We start from the raw sequence: 18,000 nt of genomic DNA, 5'->3' as shown, positions 1-18,000 counted from the left end.
TTAATGTGAGCTATGAGGCTACTAGCAGTACCATTGGAGGATGGGAAGGGTTTTGTGTTGACAATCTCGAGGAAGGAGAGAAGGTGAAAGAGTTGTTGGGAAAGTTTTTTAAGTTTCAAACACATTACTATATTCGTTGGGTTTGTGAGTCATACTGCAGATTACTGAATTTTTGAGTAATTTACGATTGCATGCTTGGCTGGGAAAACCTGACATATGATCAGGGAACATGATTCCAATTGCTAATAGTATATGGGTAAGGTAAGCTAGGAAATGCACCTATCCAATGACTCTTTTCAGTAAACGTAAGGTAAGCTGGTCTGTTTATTGTCTCATTCTATTTTATTGGATGTAATTTATAATCGCTATAGGGGCATTTTGGACATTTACTTCTAAAAATGAAAACGTTTCCAGATGGTTTGCCCGCCCCGCTAGGCCCATATACACTAAACGGCCGGGGCCATTGTTTTTAAGTTTTACGGCCCGGCCTGCGAAACTAGTGTTCTGGCCGGCCTGCCAGTCCAGTGGGCCGTTCAGGGCCGGGCTGGCCCACTTTACAACTCTAAGCGGGAGGGGCAAAGATGCGTAATAAAATCAAAATCTAAGGGCAGTAATCCTCGTCCCTAACATTTTAATGGGACGAAGCAGAAAGCAAGCAGCCAAAAAAAAAGTCTCTCCAAAGCCTCCACACAAACAACGAAGAGGGCTTCTCTGTCCCTACCCTTTTAAAGCCCAACCCTTCTTGTGGTGTTCCTCTTCTTTGCTCTCTCTCTGCCGTGCGTTCTGTTTCAATCTCATCCTTTCAGATTATTCGTCCTCTCTTTATCGATCCCCGATCTGTAAGTTCCCTTCGACTCTAATCTCAAACCCTAATTTTGCAGTCTCATCCCTCCGATCTTCATCTTATCTTTAAGATCCGTAATTTGTTCGACTCACAATTAGTTTATTTTTAGTATTTGGAACAACCTGTTATTTCTCATTATCAAGGATGTTGATGGATTATGCCTATCTTCTATGTTTTGCATGTTCTCGACTCCGATTAAGTTGTGGATTTTTTATTTTCTTTTGTGATACTCGCGATTGTTGTTCTGGCGATTTGTTTGGATTGATGGCCTATCTTGATCTGCAATTACTTGTGGTGTTAATTGGTCAATCCTTCTGGAAATTTTTGATGTTTTCTCGATGTTTTGGGGCAAAAAATGAGAATTGTTTTATGCACTCTGTGAGGACTTTAGGGTTTTGATTTACCGTTTATCGGGGATGGTAACAGCCTCCGATTGTTGATGTTTTCTGAGAAGATTCACGTTTTTCTAGGTTTTCTTTCATTTTCGGCGTCGTATTGTTTCCTGACTCGCTTTCCGGATGGAATGCCATAACCTTGAAATGAAAGTTATTTGGTTTCATGTCTAATGCCGAGTTTATTTACAGTGATGTGTTTTTCAATATAAAAATTAATGATTTGTGTATGGTTCTAGGCAGAAGTTGTTTCTCGAGTATCTCCTCAAGTTTGAGCCTTTGACTTTACTGAGAATGCATTCCGACTTGCATGATTCTGGGGCAACCATGAGTGACGAGGGAGAAAAGACCTGCCCCCTCTGCGCAGAGGAGATGGATTTGACTGATCAGCAGCTGAAGCCTTGCAAATGCGGTTATGAGGTTTGGGAATCAACTCATCATCCTTAGAATTTAGATGCATCTATTTGTTATTTTCGATGTTCAATGTTCTTTCATACTACTGTTTCAGTAAGCAGGCTGTACATTTGTTGACCTATTATGTAACGTTTAGTACATCTGGATTACACAAATGCAAAATAAGAGAAATGCCTTCCCCATTTCGGCAAAATATATATCCGAAAGAACAGCCTTTTTTTAGTTGAAGAAGTTGTTGAGTATCTTACAAGGATACTGATGTGATTCCTATATTTGTTTTCATTAGTAGAAATGAGTTTTATGTGGTCATATTGACCTATGTGTGGTATGTTTTACTCGTATTCATAAAATTTTGGGTTAGCATTATCCTCAAGTGTGAGCTTTTTTCCCTTTTTCTTTTTGCTTGGAACACTACTTAGCTAAGTCATTACTCTTTTTGGTTTTATCATATTCTTGATAAAGGTCTCCAGTTACATCTGGCAAAATCAAACTCTTTCGCTAAGATGCTTAATTTATGTGTGCTTCCAGGCGTATGCTTAATTATTATCATCATTTGGGACTAGCTGTTTTAATGTCCTCATGATGACTTTTTGCTACTCCACTGCAGATATGTGTTTGGTGTTGGCATCACATAATGGACATGGCTGAGAAAGATGAGTCGGAGGGAAGGTGTCCGGCATGTCGGGCACCTTATGACAAGGAAAAGATAGTTGGGACGGCTGCTAACTGTGAGAGGTTTGTTATTCTACAGCAATTAAATTATGTGGGACTGAAATTGATGACAACTCTCCCCATCTCTAGTTTACTTGAATCATCACTCTTATTAATTTTTATTCCCCATCCCAATAATCAGGTTAGTGGCTGAAATCAGTATGGAGCGGAAAACAAAGTCTCAAAAGATGAAAACTAAATCATTGGAAGGAAGGAAGCATCTCAGCAGTGTCCGAGTGATACAACGGAACCTTGTGTACATAGTCGGGTTGCCTTTGAATCTGGCAGATGAAGATGTAGTGACTCTCTTCCTTCCCCCTTCTCTATCTGTCATATATATGCATATCTTTTTCTTTTATTCTTTGCCCAGTGGCTGACGAGGCTTTTGTATCTTCTCAGCTTCTCCAGCACAGGGAATATTTTGGTCAGTATGGGAAGGTTCTAAAAGTGTCCATGTCTCGTACAGCAGCTGGTGTTATTCAACAATTTCCAAACAATACTTGTAGTGTGTAAGTTCTAAGTTCATATTTGCAGTGTCCTGGCTAATTAGTTTCAAGCTGCAAATTTAATGTTTGTTTATTTCTGTGTTATTGTTGTCTAATTTTTTGTTGAAATATTCTGAAATACCTTCTGACTGTTTCATTGTTTACATCTGATGTGTGTAGGTTTGTACTTTGTAGATTTAATGTGTTTTCTTCATTAGGAATCTGCGATAATTTATATTTCTTTCTCAGTTAAAATATATTCTTGTTTTTTGCACCGTGCCCTTTTTTTAGTGCATTTAAGAGTTAATATAATTTTACATTTACTATATAGATAACGGTACTTTTATATTGTTTTACTTCTGCACAGATATATAACTTTCTCGAAAGAGGAAGAAGCTGTTCGTTGTATTCAGTCTGTACATGGATTTGTCTTGGAGGGTAAACCATTAAAGTATGTGTGCCTTCTAGTCTTTCCTTTTCCAGTCATTATTGAGCTTTTGTGCTCATTATACCTTTGTTATTGTTTTTTCATTGTGGGAAATGCATTTCAGGGCATGCTTTGGAACCACCAAGTACTGTCATGCTTGGCTGAGAAATGTGGTATGAATTGTAATTGGATTTCTTATCCGTCTTCTAGTTTTATCATTTGTTGATAGGGGCTTGATGACAAGGTTTATGGTATAATTTCTTTGGGATGAACTTTCATTTTGGTGCAGCCTTGCAGTAATCCTGATTGCCTTTATTTACATGAGGTTGGTTCACATGAGGATAGTTTTACAAAGGATGAGATCATATCAGCATACACAAGGTATGTTAAAGTTTCTATGACTTTTGCTCCTGTTACAGGTTTATGTGTGTGTACTGTTGAATGATTAATCAACATGCAATGTGGTTTTAAAGGAGTAGGGTGCAACAAATCACTTGCTCGATAAACAATCTGCAACGGCGTTTAGGGAATGTTTTGCCACCGCCTGTGGATGATTATTTCCCCAATAGCTCTGCGTCTACAGCGAAACCGATTGTAAAAAATGCTTCAAATGTAAGTTTTTTCCTTGTATATTATGTCCTCTTCCCCGCTCTCTCTTTGTGTGCATAATTATGTCTCTGTATCTTATTACAGCCTTAATTTTGTGATTCCATCATTGATTAATGCTTTGACTTTTACTCTTGTGGAAGTTCCAGAGAAAATATTTCCTTCTCACTTAACTATGAAATTTGAATATATGTGTTGTTGTGCATCTCTTCTTAATAAATTTTAAATGGAACTGGAAGTTTGTGGTTATCTTGATTTTTTTTTGTTAAAAATAAAACTATGCATCAATTGATTATGGCGAATTGCAGGAAAACTTTTAGTCCTAATTGATTTAAACAATACCTTTATGTAAAAATGTCTGATAATTTGGTATATTATTTGTCTTTTGCCTCTGGTTTTGATCTCTTTCTTGCACTCAACAGAATACAGCCGGTAGTCCTCCAAATGTAAGCTCTGGGAGTTCTGTTGCTCTTCCTGCTGCAGCCTCGTGGTACGTCATCTATTTAAATATTGAGTTTGGTTTGATGAGTGGGTGCTAATTGCTAAACATGTGAAATAACATTTCAGGGGGATGCGTGCTTTAAATCAGCCACCTGTCATGAGTTTAGTGAATGGCCCTTCTAAGCAAAAACCAGACGCAATAAGTAGCGCATTGGCATATTCATCAGCAGTTGCTAGTACAACTCAGGGTTCTATGCTACATAGTGAAGCAGCAAAGAAGCCAACTTGGATTGAGGATAACCAAACCATGATTGGTAAATGTAAACCAGATACATTTAAAGTTTTGAGACAACTGGGTAGTGTGGATTGTCGAGACAACTCATCAGAAAAGTTTGCTTTACAAAATGGAGATCTTGTTAAAATTAATGAGCCATCACGTCCACCTTCATCTATGCACGATGAGAGGGTTGCCAGTCAGTTACCAAATGTTACGAATGCTTTTGACCAAACTGGACAGTCTTTTACTCCTGATCATGGAATAGGAGGTGGTGTTGGAGCAAATGGAGATATTCAGTCTCTATTTTCGGATATGTCGTTAATGTGCATTGATAGAACTATTGAGAGTGACCATTCTGATCTAGCGAAACCTAGTAATTTACACTCTGATCAAAGTTTGGTTAGATTGTCATCGTCTGTGATTCAAGGGTCCCAGCAGCATCCAGTTGAACAATGTAAAGAACCTTTAGCTTTGCCGGCAGCCGGTCAAGCTCCCATACAATTAAATGGGGTGTGCATTCCAAGAGAGGGGTTTGATCTAAGAACAGATTTACATGCCCAACACTTAACAAGTGCAAGTTCAGAGGTAGAAGATGATATACTATCTTTCGATAACCAGAGACTTAAAGATCCGGAGGTTGTTAGTCGTTCAACATTCTTGCCGAATTCAGCTAACTCTCTCCATATTTCAAATCTCTCTAGGTCTCATTCTTTGCAACATACTGAGGCTTTTGCAAATGTAAATGTGGATCCTCTATTTGCAGATAGTAAAGTTAGAGATGGTTTACCTGTACGACCACCTAGCGATTCTGCTATATCAAATGGAATCTCAGTCAAGATAATCAGCGGTTCAGTTGGTTTAGAAAGAAATGTGGAGGGTGGCTTGTTTCTTGGAGATGAGGCAAGAAGGAAAGGTATGGGAAGATTTCTTGGTGATGCTGAGAGTAGCGGTTCTGTAGACACGGGGGAAAGCAGCATAATTTCCAATATATTGTCACTGGATATTGATGCTTTGGATGATTCATTACGTTCACCTCAGAATTTAGCAAAATTGTTGGGTGAATCCGAGAGACAGCCTGGTTCACATACAATGTCGAGTTCCTGGAAAGTGCAAAATAATCAGCAGTCTCGATTTTCTTTTGCTAGACAGGAGGAGTCTAGTCATTCTGCATTTGGTGTTGAGCCACCTTTTAGTGTGTTTGGGCATCAAAGGGACCAGTCTTTCTTCCAGGATCTTGTGGAAAACAGAGATATATATATGGACAAGCTTGGAATTGGTAATGGATTCTCATCCAATAATTTTGGAGGATCTGATAACTTTTCCAGTGCTGCAATTCTCTCTCCTAATAAGATGTCAGGTGAGTAACTCTATAGTTCTTTAATTAGATTCTTCTTTAAGGGTTGCTTATACAAAGTATAGTGATGGTTGAGACTTGAAATATTCAATTTAACAAATTTTGTTGTCACTGGAATGTTTTATAATAAATGATGCGCGTATGTGCCTTTAACTTGTGTCGTCAACAAGGCACTGTGAGTTGCAGTAGGACCTTTTTGTCGTTTCTTTTTTTTAAATTTGTGATTATTATGCTTATGGCCCTACACTTTTCGTGGATAGTTGGCGGCCCCACCCCCCCATATCGTGTAGGGATGGGAGCTGGTAGAGAAGTGCTGCAATTTCTTTGGACCTGTTGTGAATGAGTTAAAGAGTCGTTTTACTTATCTATTGCATTATGCTGATGGGGTTCGAGTGTTGACATCTTCCTTTCATTATATATGAATTCTTGTGTTAAAATATTTTGTTGATTTAAACTCTATTAGGTGTTGAAGTCCTGTGCGCCAGTTATTGCATTTAATTGAAGCCCTTTAATTCACAAATTTACCTTGTAATTTGGAATTTCTAGAGATTTTAATTTGTAATACATGCCTTGTAATCTTGCCGTGAGATGCAATTGGATACATTTCATGAAATCTGACGCTGTTTTAGTAATTCTTCCACTCATCCAATGTTTGTTATAGAAGTGGTCTTTGTGCTGTTTCATCTAATGACCTTTCTGTTATCAATGTGATCAGCAGTTTCAAGATCTCAAAATTTTGCCCCACCTGGATTTTCTGTACCTAACAGAGCACCACCCCCAGGATTTTCTTCTCATGAGAGAGTGGACCAGACTCTTGACTCAAACTCTGGTTAGTCAATATGTTCACTACCTTACACTCTTACAGTGTAATTTCTAATAGATTCCTGTGTTTAATCAACTGTTAAATGATGTAGTAGTTCTTGTTGCTTTGCAGGGAATCATTTGCTTGATTCATCTTCCTTGTTGAGAAATTCGTATCAGGCGCCTCAAACTGGAAATATGGGTAGCCCTGTAGATATTGAGTTTATGGATCCTGCAATTTTGGCAGTTGGAAAAGGGAGACTTCAAGGCACTCTTAGCAGTCCTAGCTTAGATATGCGGCCTAATTTTCCGACCCAGTTTAGTGCCTTTGAAAATGACACAAGGCTTCAACTCCTGATGCAAAGATCACTCTCTCCACACCAGAACATGAGATACACTGACATGGGGGATAACTTTTCTTCTATTAGTGATTCTTATGGAATTTCTCCTTGGCTTGTGGATCAATCACAAGTTAGCAATCTATCCCCTTTTGCGCAATCGTCACTCCAACAGTCTAGGAATGCACTCATGTCAAATGGCCGTCGGGATGGATGGAATGAGGTTCAGGGTGGAAACGCTCTCAATATGGCAGAGGTTCTTAGGAATGAGAGATTGGGATTCAACAAGTTCTACAATAGTTATGAAGATTCAAATTTCAGAATGCCTGGTTCTGGTGATATATATAACAGAACATTTGGAATGTGATTCTTTATGGAATTGAACATTTGCATGGAAGCAATGGTTTATCTGAGAAACTTGAAGGAGCTTTTGCAATTTGAGGACATTATATTCAAAGGGATTGAACCAACTCTTAACTGGGGTCATGTTGGACTGCCAGAGGAAAGATCGAACTCCCGTCAAGTGCTTTCTTCAGATCCACAGGTGATTTTTTTTTCCTTTTGGTCCTCGCTACGGACATTTATATGCATGTCTATTTACATTTAGTTGCAGAAACAAACTGGCATTTTCACCCTTGCCAGTTTTGTTCTGCGTCAAGGTGGTGGGAAAGTCTTTGGATCGTCTAATCCATCTTCAAGACTTCCAAAATAGAGCACTTGTTTTGTGCCTGGTCATATTGCCGTCAGTTCATTGTCCATATGTATGTATCTTCCATTTACATCAAAGATGGAAGGACGATTAATCGGTTGTGGTACCCGTAGCTTGCAATGTTTTTGCAGTTAACATGCATTTTTCTGATTGAGTGGCCTTATTGTCAGTGTGCAGGAGAAGTAAAATAGTGCTCAACGTGGATGGTAAGGAGAATTTACTGAATCCGGTGTATTGGAAGTAGGATGGTGATCCTCTGGAAGGTTGAGTGTTCTGCTTGTAATTACAGAATGAGTGAATATTGATTGTTGCACAGCTGCAAAGAGTATGAAAGTCATTTTTTTCCTTGCTCTTCATTTGAAACTCTGCCTATGTACTGCAAAGGGTTAGTTCTTTAAAAGAGGTGAAAAACAAAAGAACAACGTTGGTGGAGATGAAGGGCGACTATTCTTGAATGGATTGTGATCATTCTGATAAAGATTCAACCTCCATTGTTGTGGGTGTGCTTTGAGATTTCAAGATCCAACTCTCTTAATCCCCTTTCCCTCCCTTTCCTTGCTACCTCAACTAAGAACTTTATTTCAAAACTCTTAATACAAATTGAAATGGTTAACACGTGCTTGAATGATGAGGAACTGAATCTGAATTCCAAGGCCCATATTTCCAAAGATGGGCAATCCACTCTATTATAAAACAAACATATAGCTAAAGAAATATTGTCAACCCATCATGTATCCTCAATGTCACATTTTTAGAACAAATATAGGAATGATAGGATGGCTTACCATTCTCCTTAAAGAAACAAAAAAAACGATGGCTTACAATTTATAGTTGTACCTTTTGGTCTCCCTGAAAGAAATCACTGCTACCCTATATAGTAGGGTTTAGGAGGTAGAGCCATTGTATTTGTATCGGTTGGGCCCTTTTGTACAGTGTACTGATCACCACACAACAAAGACAAAGTTGCAGACACTAAGCCAACCCCCCCCCCCCCCCCCCCCCAAGATGCTGTGTCTCATTCGAAACCACATATTCAATTTTTTTTTTTTTATAATTTTTAAGATTGCTAAAAGATCTATATCAACCTATCAAGCCCCACACCTTGCGACGTCGAACACTCGAACCTAATCAATTACAGGTGGCCCGGTAATGCCTAAAGAAGGGCTGGTGCCATTAAAAACACAACTGGGCTTGGGCCCGCCACCTGTTCAATAATCTATATTATGATCTTCTCTAGTCTATTCAATCACGAGATCAAGCAAGTATTATGAAAGCGGAAGTGATACATGTCCATAATATAGACATTCATAATTGTTCATAACTAGGTGGCATTCCACCTAGACTAATTTAGTTGGGCAAATTCAAAATTCAAAAAAACAAAACCCTAAAATCACTCTTATCTCTCACATCACATTCGCTCTCCTCTCTCTTCCTCTCATCTCTTTCACGCCACATTCTCACTCTCCTCTCATCTCTTTCACGCCACATTATCTCTCATCTCTCTCACAGCCAACATCGGAAGCATTCCATTGCAGGTGATTCGCGTGGGAAGTTCAAGCTAGGAATCCGAGGAGAGCTCGCTTGTCTTGCACAAACAAAGGCAGACCCCTCCCATATGATACAACGTAGTTCTTCATGGGAGATTGAGGGGTGTGAGGGAGAGAGGAGGCTTCAAAAGTGAAAGTAAATCTAAACGGGGAGAAACTGAGAACATATTTAGTGGAAGCTTGAAATGTTTATTTTATTTGTTTTTTCTCGTTTTGGTGGCTTAGTAAGCTTAGTAGGGTCTTATTACACTTTGAATGTAATTAATTACAGTTTCAATGTAATAAGCCACAGGTGTGTAAACTTGGCAGTGGTGTAGCTTATTTAGTTTGGCAGGGGCTTATTACATTTTATATGTAAATGTTGCAATATCAATGTAGTAAGACACTTGTGATTAATTGATGACTTAGTAAGCTTGGCTTGGCGGTGGCTTAGTATACTGTGAATGTAATTAATTACATTGTCAATGTAATAAGCCACTAAAGCGTAAACGACAGTGTTGACTTATTTAGTTTGGCAAATACATTTTATATGTAAATGTTGCGTTGTCAATGTAATAAGACACTTGTGATTAAACTTCACTTTGATGGATTAGTAAGCTTGGCAGTGACTTATTACACTGGCAATGTAAAAAGCCACTGGTGAGTGAACTTTGCATTTGTTGTCCAACATGTATAAATTCCACCCAAATTTATAAGAAGATAAAGAATACTAGACTTTATAGCACCAAAAAAACATAAATTCTTCACCAAGGTCATCGACGAGTACAAGCGCAATAACAATGAACTAAATTCTTTCCAAATCAAAGAATATTGTTTTTCATTAAACAACAATAAACACAACCAAAGAGTGATGTTACAATTACAAAACGATGAAACCTAACTCCACTTCCTCTTCCTCCACCACCGACGTCGTTATAACCCTCACACTTCATCAAAGTCTTCAGATCCATCTCCCTCCCACGCAGATATCACCACCCCACTGGTCCAGATCTACAGCGCCTCCAACGCTACTCTCACCTACAAGCCACCCATGCCATTGCCACTCAACGCACTCCATATCTGCATATCACCAACGCCGCCCATGGGGAGAGAAGATAAGAGAGAAAGATGGGTGGGGGAGAGATGGAGGGAAGAGAACAATGAGGGGAGGAGAGAGAGATGGAGTGTGAGAGAGAGAATGAAATGAGAGGTGGATAAAGAAAGAGATAGAGAGAGACGGGATTATTGGTAGGGTTTTGTCATTTGTGTGTCATCTTTTTAATTTATTCTTTTTCAATCTAGGTGACATGCCGAGTTGACATGCCATCTAGATTATAAATCATAATGTATATAAAAATTATGGACACATAGAGTTTTCGTTATGAAAGTAGAACATCAACAACTCCATAGAATTTGGTACAGGGTCAGTTGTCACCCACTGAATTTCAATTTTCAACACAGAAGAATAGCATGTTAGGAGTAATTACAGTTTTTAAACCCAATAGTCAAGGGTTACAAATCGTATGCATACAATACAAGTATAGAACACCCATTACATGTTGTCACCCACTGAATTTCAATTTTCAACACAGAAGAATAGCATGTTAGGAGTAATTAGAGTCTTTAAACCCAATAGTCAAGGGTTACAAATCGTATGTATACAATACAACTATGGAACACACATTACATGTCACAAGACTCGCAACTTTATGACACTTGTCAATATAAAGATTATAAAAATTATGAGAAAAAAATTGATTCCTACCAACCCTTACGTACAGCATGAAAATTAAAATATTCATTTCACATGCTGTACTTCTTCTTCTCCATGTATCTTAGCCATGAAATTAACATATTTTTATTCATACAAATTTAAACTTCTAGTGTTTTTTGTACGTTACACTCAACAAGAAAAGAAAGTCGTATAACTATAAAAGAGCAAGATATCATAAGAATATCGCAACTCTGGCTGAGGGGTCATGCGGGATATGGAAATCTTTTAATTTGTTTTTTGGCACTCTCATAGAGGCACTGAGGTTTTAGGTGATTAAATCAATTGTCGTATCCATTTTATACTTTGGAGCTGGGGGAGATTTTTTTTTCTTCTCAAAATATACTATATTCTAATATTATGAACACTCGATAAACTATTTTAAACCATGATTAACATAATTTTAAGAGAAATTAGTCAATTCTAACTAAAAGAATTGTGGTCTTATCCCTATGTTTTTCACAGCGGGATGTGGTGCAAGCCGAAGCTGAGGCTCTCATCTTTGGCATGCAAACGGCCCTTGATATGGGTTTCATTGAGGTCCTTGTTGAGAGTGACTCAACTACGGTTGTCCTATCTATGCAACCCTGTTGAAACAACCCGCTTTCTGTTAACCCAGTTTGTTAGGGTGGATGTATGTCATGCTCACGGAGTGCTAATCAAGCTGCTCATGCTCCAGCCAAGTTAGCACTCCAGGTTGGTCATGATGTTTTCTTAGTTGAGGAATGTCCTCATTCTATCTCTAGCATTGTAATGCAAGATGCTTTATCTGCCAGTTAATTTATAAAATTATGTTTGTTATAAAAAAAAAAACACTTTATTATGTCCACGTCGGATATGTGAAAGTGCTTTATATATGAAGTCGACTCATAAGGTGGAGTCTTTTGGAGATTCATGCATGGTTCACCATCTCTTACGCTTACCTATGATTTTAATCAATCAATCATGGTGTTGGCCTTTGGTAAAAAGTGACCAGAATTCAAACCTCTTAGAAAGCGTGAACTCACACATAAATTTTTTGTAAACTTGTCTAGCATGCGTGATTTGTGAACTATTACATGAATTTAGCCTATGCACAGTGAAAGGATAATGGTTAGAGACTTACAAAAAAAAAAAATTTATGATTTCAATCTCAAGTATTCCTATGTTTTTGGAGAGGGAAGTAAAAAAAGGTATTCTAGAGCCAAACGACATTTTGAATCAAGGGGGACAACATGATCCTCCATGAATGAACATCAATTATTTACCCCAAAAACACAAATCCTGTTCGTCAACATAAAGCGACACCGTTTTGCTTACGTAAAATACTAGCAAAAGCTACTGACATTTCATTGTTTTTAGAGAATCAAACAGTAGTATTGAGAGATCAAATCTTTTTTTTTTTCGAGAATAAAACACAATTATATTAAAATAACACACCACAATACATAGAAGAGTTTGAAACTCCTCGAGAAACATTACAAGAACAAAGCACTCCAAAAACAAGAGCAAAAAAATGACTCAAAGCAATAGCAGATACCACAACTAGGCTATAGAGATTAAACTCGTTTGAAGATGCAGGCAGGAGCCTTAGAGCATCAAAAGCACGATTAGAGACTTCCTTAAAACCTCGCCAGAGAGTGGAATAGGTGCTGCAACCTTGAGACAAATCCTTCAGAGTCTTTATCAGAGTACCCAAAAGACGGACGTCGCCGTCACCACAATTAAATAAGATCTTAGAGTATACCAAATCAACATTTAAATCAGACAATTGAATTTTAAGGGCATTGCAGTTGCCCAAGTCTGCTCCAGTATAGGGGCGAGAGACTAGGATGGCGATTATTGAGAGGGGTTCGTGGCAGCAGAAGTTGGTGCAGTGAAATGGGGATTATTTGCAGTTACGTTTAAAGGTTTTGAAGGCAGAATGGCAGCAAAGGGAGGGGTAGCCGCGAACGAGAATCCTGATGATGCTGCAGTAGAGAACAGAGGCATTGGGTTAGCACCGGCTTGACCATGCATCTGCCATGCCCAATTGATGCGTCCTTGTGAATTTGATTCGAGTCTCTTCTCTGTTGCTCTTTCCTGCCAAACAAGTTAGAACCTCAGTTGTGAACAGATAAAATTGTGGAATTTTAATCAGGTAATTAGACACATTATAACATACATATTGACACTTTAGTAATAAATTTAGTTTCCATTAGAAGATAATTTGACAATGAAAACCACAGCACTTCATCTTATGACTAGAAAGAAACGAGAGTATTCCAGAATTAATTATAATTACAAAAGTATCATGCAGTTTCAGGGCAGAGACAAATCATATCCTCTTGTATATTGGAATAAAAATTCAACCACACCAAATAGTAACCATCAAAGAACTACAGTGCCTGAAAGTTAATCAGCTTCATGGTGGTGGAACCCGACTGTATAATCTTATATTGGTATCTGGGAATTCAGTTCCATGAAAAAGGCAGATATGAGTCACTGTTTTCTCTCTTTAATTTTATCTTCTATTACAGAAAATTTTTGACATCGAATATTCCACACAAATGATTTAATTCATCAACATCTAGAGAGTAAACCAAAGAAATTGAAAGCACGGAGACAGTATCATCTGAATATTCCTATGCCACAATTCTATGGCCACGTAATCTTTCTCGACCATAAACAATTACTGCAAAATATGGAATGCGTAAGACAGTTCTTCAAGCCTCAACCTATTTATCTTTTCAGGCCATACACACACAACACACACATAAACATATATGTTCAATTAGGGAGGGCAATCAATCAAATTAATTTTTTAGCATATTTAAGAGAATACCGCATTGGGAAATAAGGTAGGATGGCCACCATTATGGACCATAGGGTGATCTAATGTCCTTGCAAGCCGTTTAATAGGTGGATCAGCAGTGGCAGTTGCTGGGTTTCCCATCTTGAAAAAAAATTTATTAGAAGGAACAAAAGCCATCAGCAGTCTGAGATTAAACAGGAATGACGTGCTCACACTTTGCAGGAATTCAAAAGAAAGAAGCTGCATCCAAATTGAGAAGCTGAACAGTAAAAGCTGGCATATATTACCCATGAACAATTTCCACCTTGGACACCATAAGGGCCAGAAAGGAACCGGAGATGCCCCTCGTCCTTGGGCCCATTGCGAAGAGGAGGAGATATTCCCAAATTTAGATCAAGATGGCGGTCACTGGCTGCAGCAAAAAAAAACATGGAAAGGCAATTAATAAAGACCAGTCTCTGAAAGACCAAGACGACCAGCATGGTACAAAATGATTGTATTAGTTGCAAGCAGTATAAGGAAACACCTTCATTAATGGCCTTGGATGCCATCTCCCCTTCATATGTACTGGGCTCAAAGTTGGTAACTGCCTCTGTTCCATTACATTTGATGGCTGCCTTGTCATAAGCCCTGATTTCCAAAAATCAAAAAGGGACACATGTTGGATGTAACCCTATTGAGGTTGAATTTCAGGGTAATAAATTCAGGATCAAGTAGAGTGTAATTCATGATCATTAGGACCTTGCTGCTTCTACCTCGTTGTCGAAGAGCCCAAGATATATATACCTGCACGCAAGCATTGTAATCTCCATGATGAAAACACCATCCCCAATATTTTCTTTGAAACAGACATATTAGAATTGTTTTTTACCCATGAAAAGAGAAGGCAAAAAAAATGTACTCGACAATCAATTTGAACTAATTCCCAGTTCACACCAGCTGATACTTAATTTTCTAACTATTTGCAACCATAGTCAGAGACTTGATCCTTTGGACTTGGTCTACAAATTCGTATTTAATATTATTGGGATCCCACTACATGGAACGCTCCAACGATAGTTTCATCATAATTTACACAAAATCTTATTCTAAAGCTCTAGGTAATTTGCATTCAAGAAAAAATGGTCCTCACTTTTTGCCAAGGAACTGGCCCATCCTGGCTTCCCATCGGCCGCACTTGTGCAGGGTCACACCTCGATATTTTGAGCTCCCTCTTGAAAAACCAGTGCTCTGGCGCCGGAGTATATGCACAAACTCTTCCTTGCTCAGGTTTTTCATCTGTTCATTAATCAAATTAAGACAACCTAATTGCAACCAATTTATGAAACAGAATCAATCACTTACGCTATACAAGCATCATTTGCAATATCCAACCTGTTGCAGATCGTCATCATAATCGGTGAGACTGAAATTGATGTCAGCATCAACACCTCTGAACTTGATAGCAGCTCGATCATAGGCTCTGAGTATAGGTTAATAAATTTAAGAAAAATTGAATTAGAAAAGGGAAACATGCCAACCTCCTCTGTCCAACTTCCTAACCCTCAACGTAAGACAGTGAAACTATTTGTATATTATGATTCATTTACCTCGCAGCAGCGTGAGCAGCGTCAAATCCTCCTAAACAAATCCAGTATCAATATTAGATCGCTAGAAATATGCTGAAGATCTAAAAAATTTCAAGAGATATTTCCTTATTAGTGTATTTCTAAATTCAATAACATTAACAACATTCCATACCCAAATACACTTGTTTCCCGCAATCCCTGCACCGAAAGGAGAAAAACAAAAATGAAATCAGCCAAACTATCATATGCGGTAATATACTATAGCACAAACGCCATCCATCAAACAATAATATGATTAATTTATACAACGAAATATAAGGAAAGTTTAAGTGAAAGCCAAGGACGATTTAGATTTCAGTTAAGCAAGTAAAATTAAGTCAAACAACAACCAAATTCATTCAAGATTTCGTGAAGAACGCAATCAGGAGAACACGTAGAACACAAGAGCAACACTGAAATCATACCAGATATGCGATTCCCATCTCCCGGTCCTCCTGTAGAACGTGACGCCTCTATATTGCGAGCTCCGCGACCTAGGCCCCCTCCTGCTCTTCTTCCGCGGCTGTGATGCTTGCTGAACCACCGGTATTTTGCCTTCCCTATCCCTCTCAAAGGTAAGATCAATCCGATTCCTCGAAGAGAACCTCGTGGAGTACTGTCCTTGCATCTCAGTACTCAAAAAACCTCCGTTAACTCTCTTACTCACAGGAAAAAGTTCCTTCGTCACGGCTTCGTCGCTTCCGGCTCCGACTTTCAAGATGTCGAAGCTGATGGTGCACGCGTCGCCGCGGGCGTGCGTAGAGCAGGAGTATTCGTTGCTTGACGCCTCCGCATTGACGACCGAAGAATTAGAGGTCCCCGAACCTTCAGGGTACTTACCGAGAATTGCGGCCGAGTACTCGTTCTGAGTCGACTCCTCGTTCAGGTTAAGATCGAACATCGCCCCTCCCATCATCAATTTCTCAAACTATTCACTATTTATCTTCTATTAATCATTATGCATCGACATCCTAGTATTTTGAGAGCAAATCAGACGGTAGATATCCTTGAAATCAGAGATTCACGAAGTTAATTTCTACGAAATATCTAATCAAAGCGGGAGATATACGCAAGTATATAATGGAAAACACAACTCAGAGAATGCAAATATGAACAGTTTCTGAAGAGATGAGAAGCTGAGTAGTTCGCTTTTTAAGCTCTGTTGCTTCTCTCAAGAACCATATCAGGAAATCTCCGGTGACCGGAGAATAGGAAGGAAAGAGTGACCAATGAGTGGCAGAATTAATAGGATCGGCGACGATCTGATTCCATGGGAGAGAGGGAATTGCCTAGAGCGAGCAAAGAAGAAGATGGGACGTGTGAACTGTGAAGGTACATTTCCCTTGCTTCATAGTTCATAGTTCATACCCATTTTAAGAGGAATAAATAATATTTTTCTCTCTGATCCTCAGCATGCGACATGGGTGCTATTCCATCGGGTTGGCCGGTCACCGGTTTTCTTGTCAAGAGATTTCTCTCTTTTTTCGTTTTGTCCGTGGTCTCGTGGATGGAAACAGTGTAGCGACGATGGTCCATTTTAAGGGGATTTTTATACTAACCGATGTTTATTTTGCAGGTTTTTAATTGATTGCCGACCTGAAATTCAAGGATTAGTTCCCAAAAATCAGGGATATCCAAGATTAGCAGTCCAAGAACCTACAATTCAAGGAGTCTTCATCCTAACGGATAGATTCTTCTCAAACGTGATTTGTTGGATTATTATCGAGATTTTAGTAGGATTACATCAAAGAGGGACCTGGAGAAATGGAATTATGTTAGCTAAACAATCAAGTTTTCTCTCAAACATGTTTTTAGCTGAAACACGTCTCTACGCAGCTCAAGCCACGTTCATCCTGCACCACTTAGAAAAATCCATTTTTACACGATCTTTCGTGCAAAAGAAGCAACAAGATGATCGCCATGAACCATGTTCTCATATTTTGGTCCATGAATCCTGAAGACTCGCGAAGTAGAGACTGCCATGACATCCAAGAGAGTCCATTTCCTCCAGTACGACTAGAAGGACATCGTCATCACTCCTACATTTAGGAGAAAGTTGCGGTTACAAAACCCACTAACCCAGTCATTCCAGCAAACAGCAAGAGAACGGTTTTGCCACAATTCTCATGACATCCCACGAAGTATACTTGAAGAAGAACAAAAGAAATGCTCGTCTCTTAGCACTATAAAAGAAGAAGATGAAGAAACAACAAATTACCCACGCGGTTGTTTTAGTTTAAGCTTGTAAAGCACGCCCTACATCCCAAGATGTATCCATTTTCAATGAAGATCCTAATGCATTCCCGCAATACATTGTTTTTATTTCACTTCAATAGAAGCTCTTTTCATTACGGTGATTAGTCTTTTGATTTTTCTTGCTTTCTCCAGATTGACACTCCAGGCATTTTAAGTCATTTTCCTGGCAAGGCAAACCTCGAGCCAGCTGTGCACAATCCATTTGGTGCAGAGGTCATATTTGGTGTAGAATCCCACAAATCATCCTATCAAATCCTTTGGGCTGACA

General features: G+C 38.8%; 2 protein-coding genes across 7 annotated transcripts; one reads left to right on the top strand and one right to left on the bottom strand.

The window, feature by feature from the left end:
• The first annotated feature begins 646 nt into the window (after window positions 1-646).
• Window positions 647-8,318, top strand: LOC119991167. Of its 4 annotated transcripts, none has more exons than XM_038837408.1 (14): window positions 647-839; window positions 1,480-1,656; window positions 2,258-2,385; window positions 2,504-2,657; window positions 2,761-2,870; window positions 3,214-3,297; window positions 3,398-3,446; window positions 3,563-3,654; window positions 3,747-3,885; window positions 4,302-4,369; window positions 4,447-5,954; window positions 6,667-6,780; window positions 6,886-7,634; window positions 7,970-8,318. In XM_038837408.1, the coding sequence occupies exons 2-13, from the start codon at window positions 1,531-1,533 to the stop codon at window positions 7,455-7,457; spliced, it is 3,144 nt and encodes a 1,047-aa protein (XP_038693336.1). In that variant the 5' UTR covers window positions 647-839; window positions 1,480-1,530; the 3' UTR covers window positions 7,458-7,634; window positions 7,970-8,318. The 4 variants fall into 4 exon arrangements, with proteins under 4 accessions (XP_038693336.1, XP_038693338.1, XP_038693337.1 ...); XM_038837410.1 differs by having other exon boundaries at window positions 1,476-1,656; window positions 6,670-6,780; XM_038837409.1 differs by having other exon boundaries at window positions 1,476-1,656; window positions 7,977-8,318.
• A 4,151-nt stretch (window positions 8,319-12,469) lies between these two features.
• LOC119990312 (ethylene-responsive transcription factor RAP2-7-like) lies at window positions 12,470-16,849 on the bottom strand. Of its 3 annotated transcripts, XM_038836161.1 has the most exons (10): window positions 15,902-16,847; window positions 15,610-15,635; window positions 15,459-15,489; window positions 15,244-15,331; window positions 15,002-15,147; window positions 14,611-14,655; window positions 14,396-14,499; window positions 14,157-14,281; window positions 13,900-14,010; window positions 12,470-13,157 (listed from the first exon to the last, which is right to left on the bottom strand). In XM_038836161.1, the coding sequence occupies exons 1-10, from the start codon at window positions 16,390-16,392 to the stop codon at window positions 12,915-12,917; spliced, it is 1,410 nt and encodes a 469-aa protein (XP_038692089.1). In that variant the 5' UTR covers window positions 16,393-16,847; the 3' UTR covers window positions 12,470-12,914. The 3 variants fall into 3 exon arrangements, with proteins under 3 accessions (XP_038692089.1, XP_038692091.1, XP_038692090.1); XM_038836163.1 differs by lacking the exon at window positions 13,900-14,010 and having other exon boundaries at window positions 15,902-16,849; XM_038836162.1 differs by lacking the exon at window positions 14,611-14,655 and having other exon boundaries at window positions 15,902-16,848.
• Between the last annotated feature and the right edge of the window lie 1,151 nt (window positions 16,850-18,000).

Source organism: Tripterygium wilfordii, chromosome 22 (assembly GCF_013401445.1).
Source record: "Tripterygium wilfordii isolate XIE 37 chromosome 22, ASM1340144v1, whole genome shotgun sequence".
Taxonomy (NCBI): Eukaryota; Viridiplantae; Streptophyta; class Magnoliopsida; order Celastrales; family Celastraceae; genus Tripterygium; species Tripterygium wilfordii.
The sequence above is the reverse complement of the archived record's forward strand: the minus strand, read 5'-3'. Positions and strand labels throughout refer to the sequence as shown.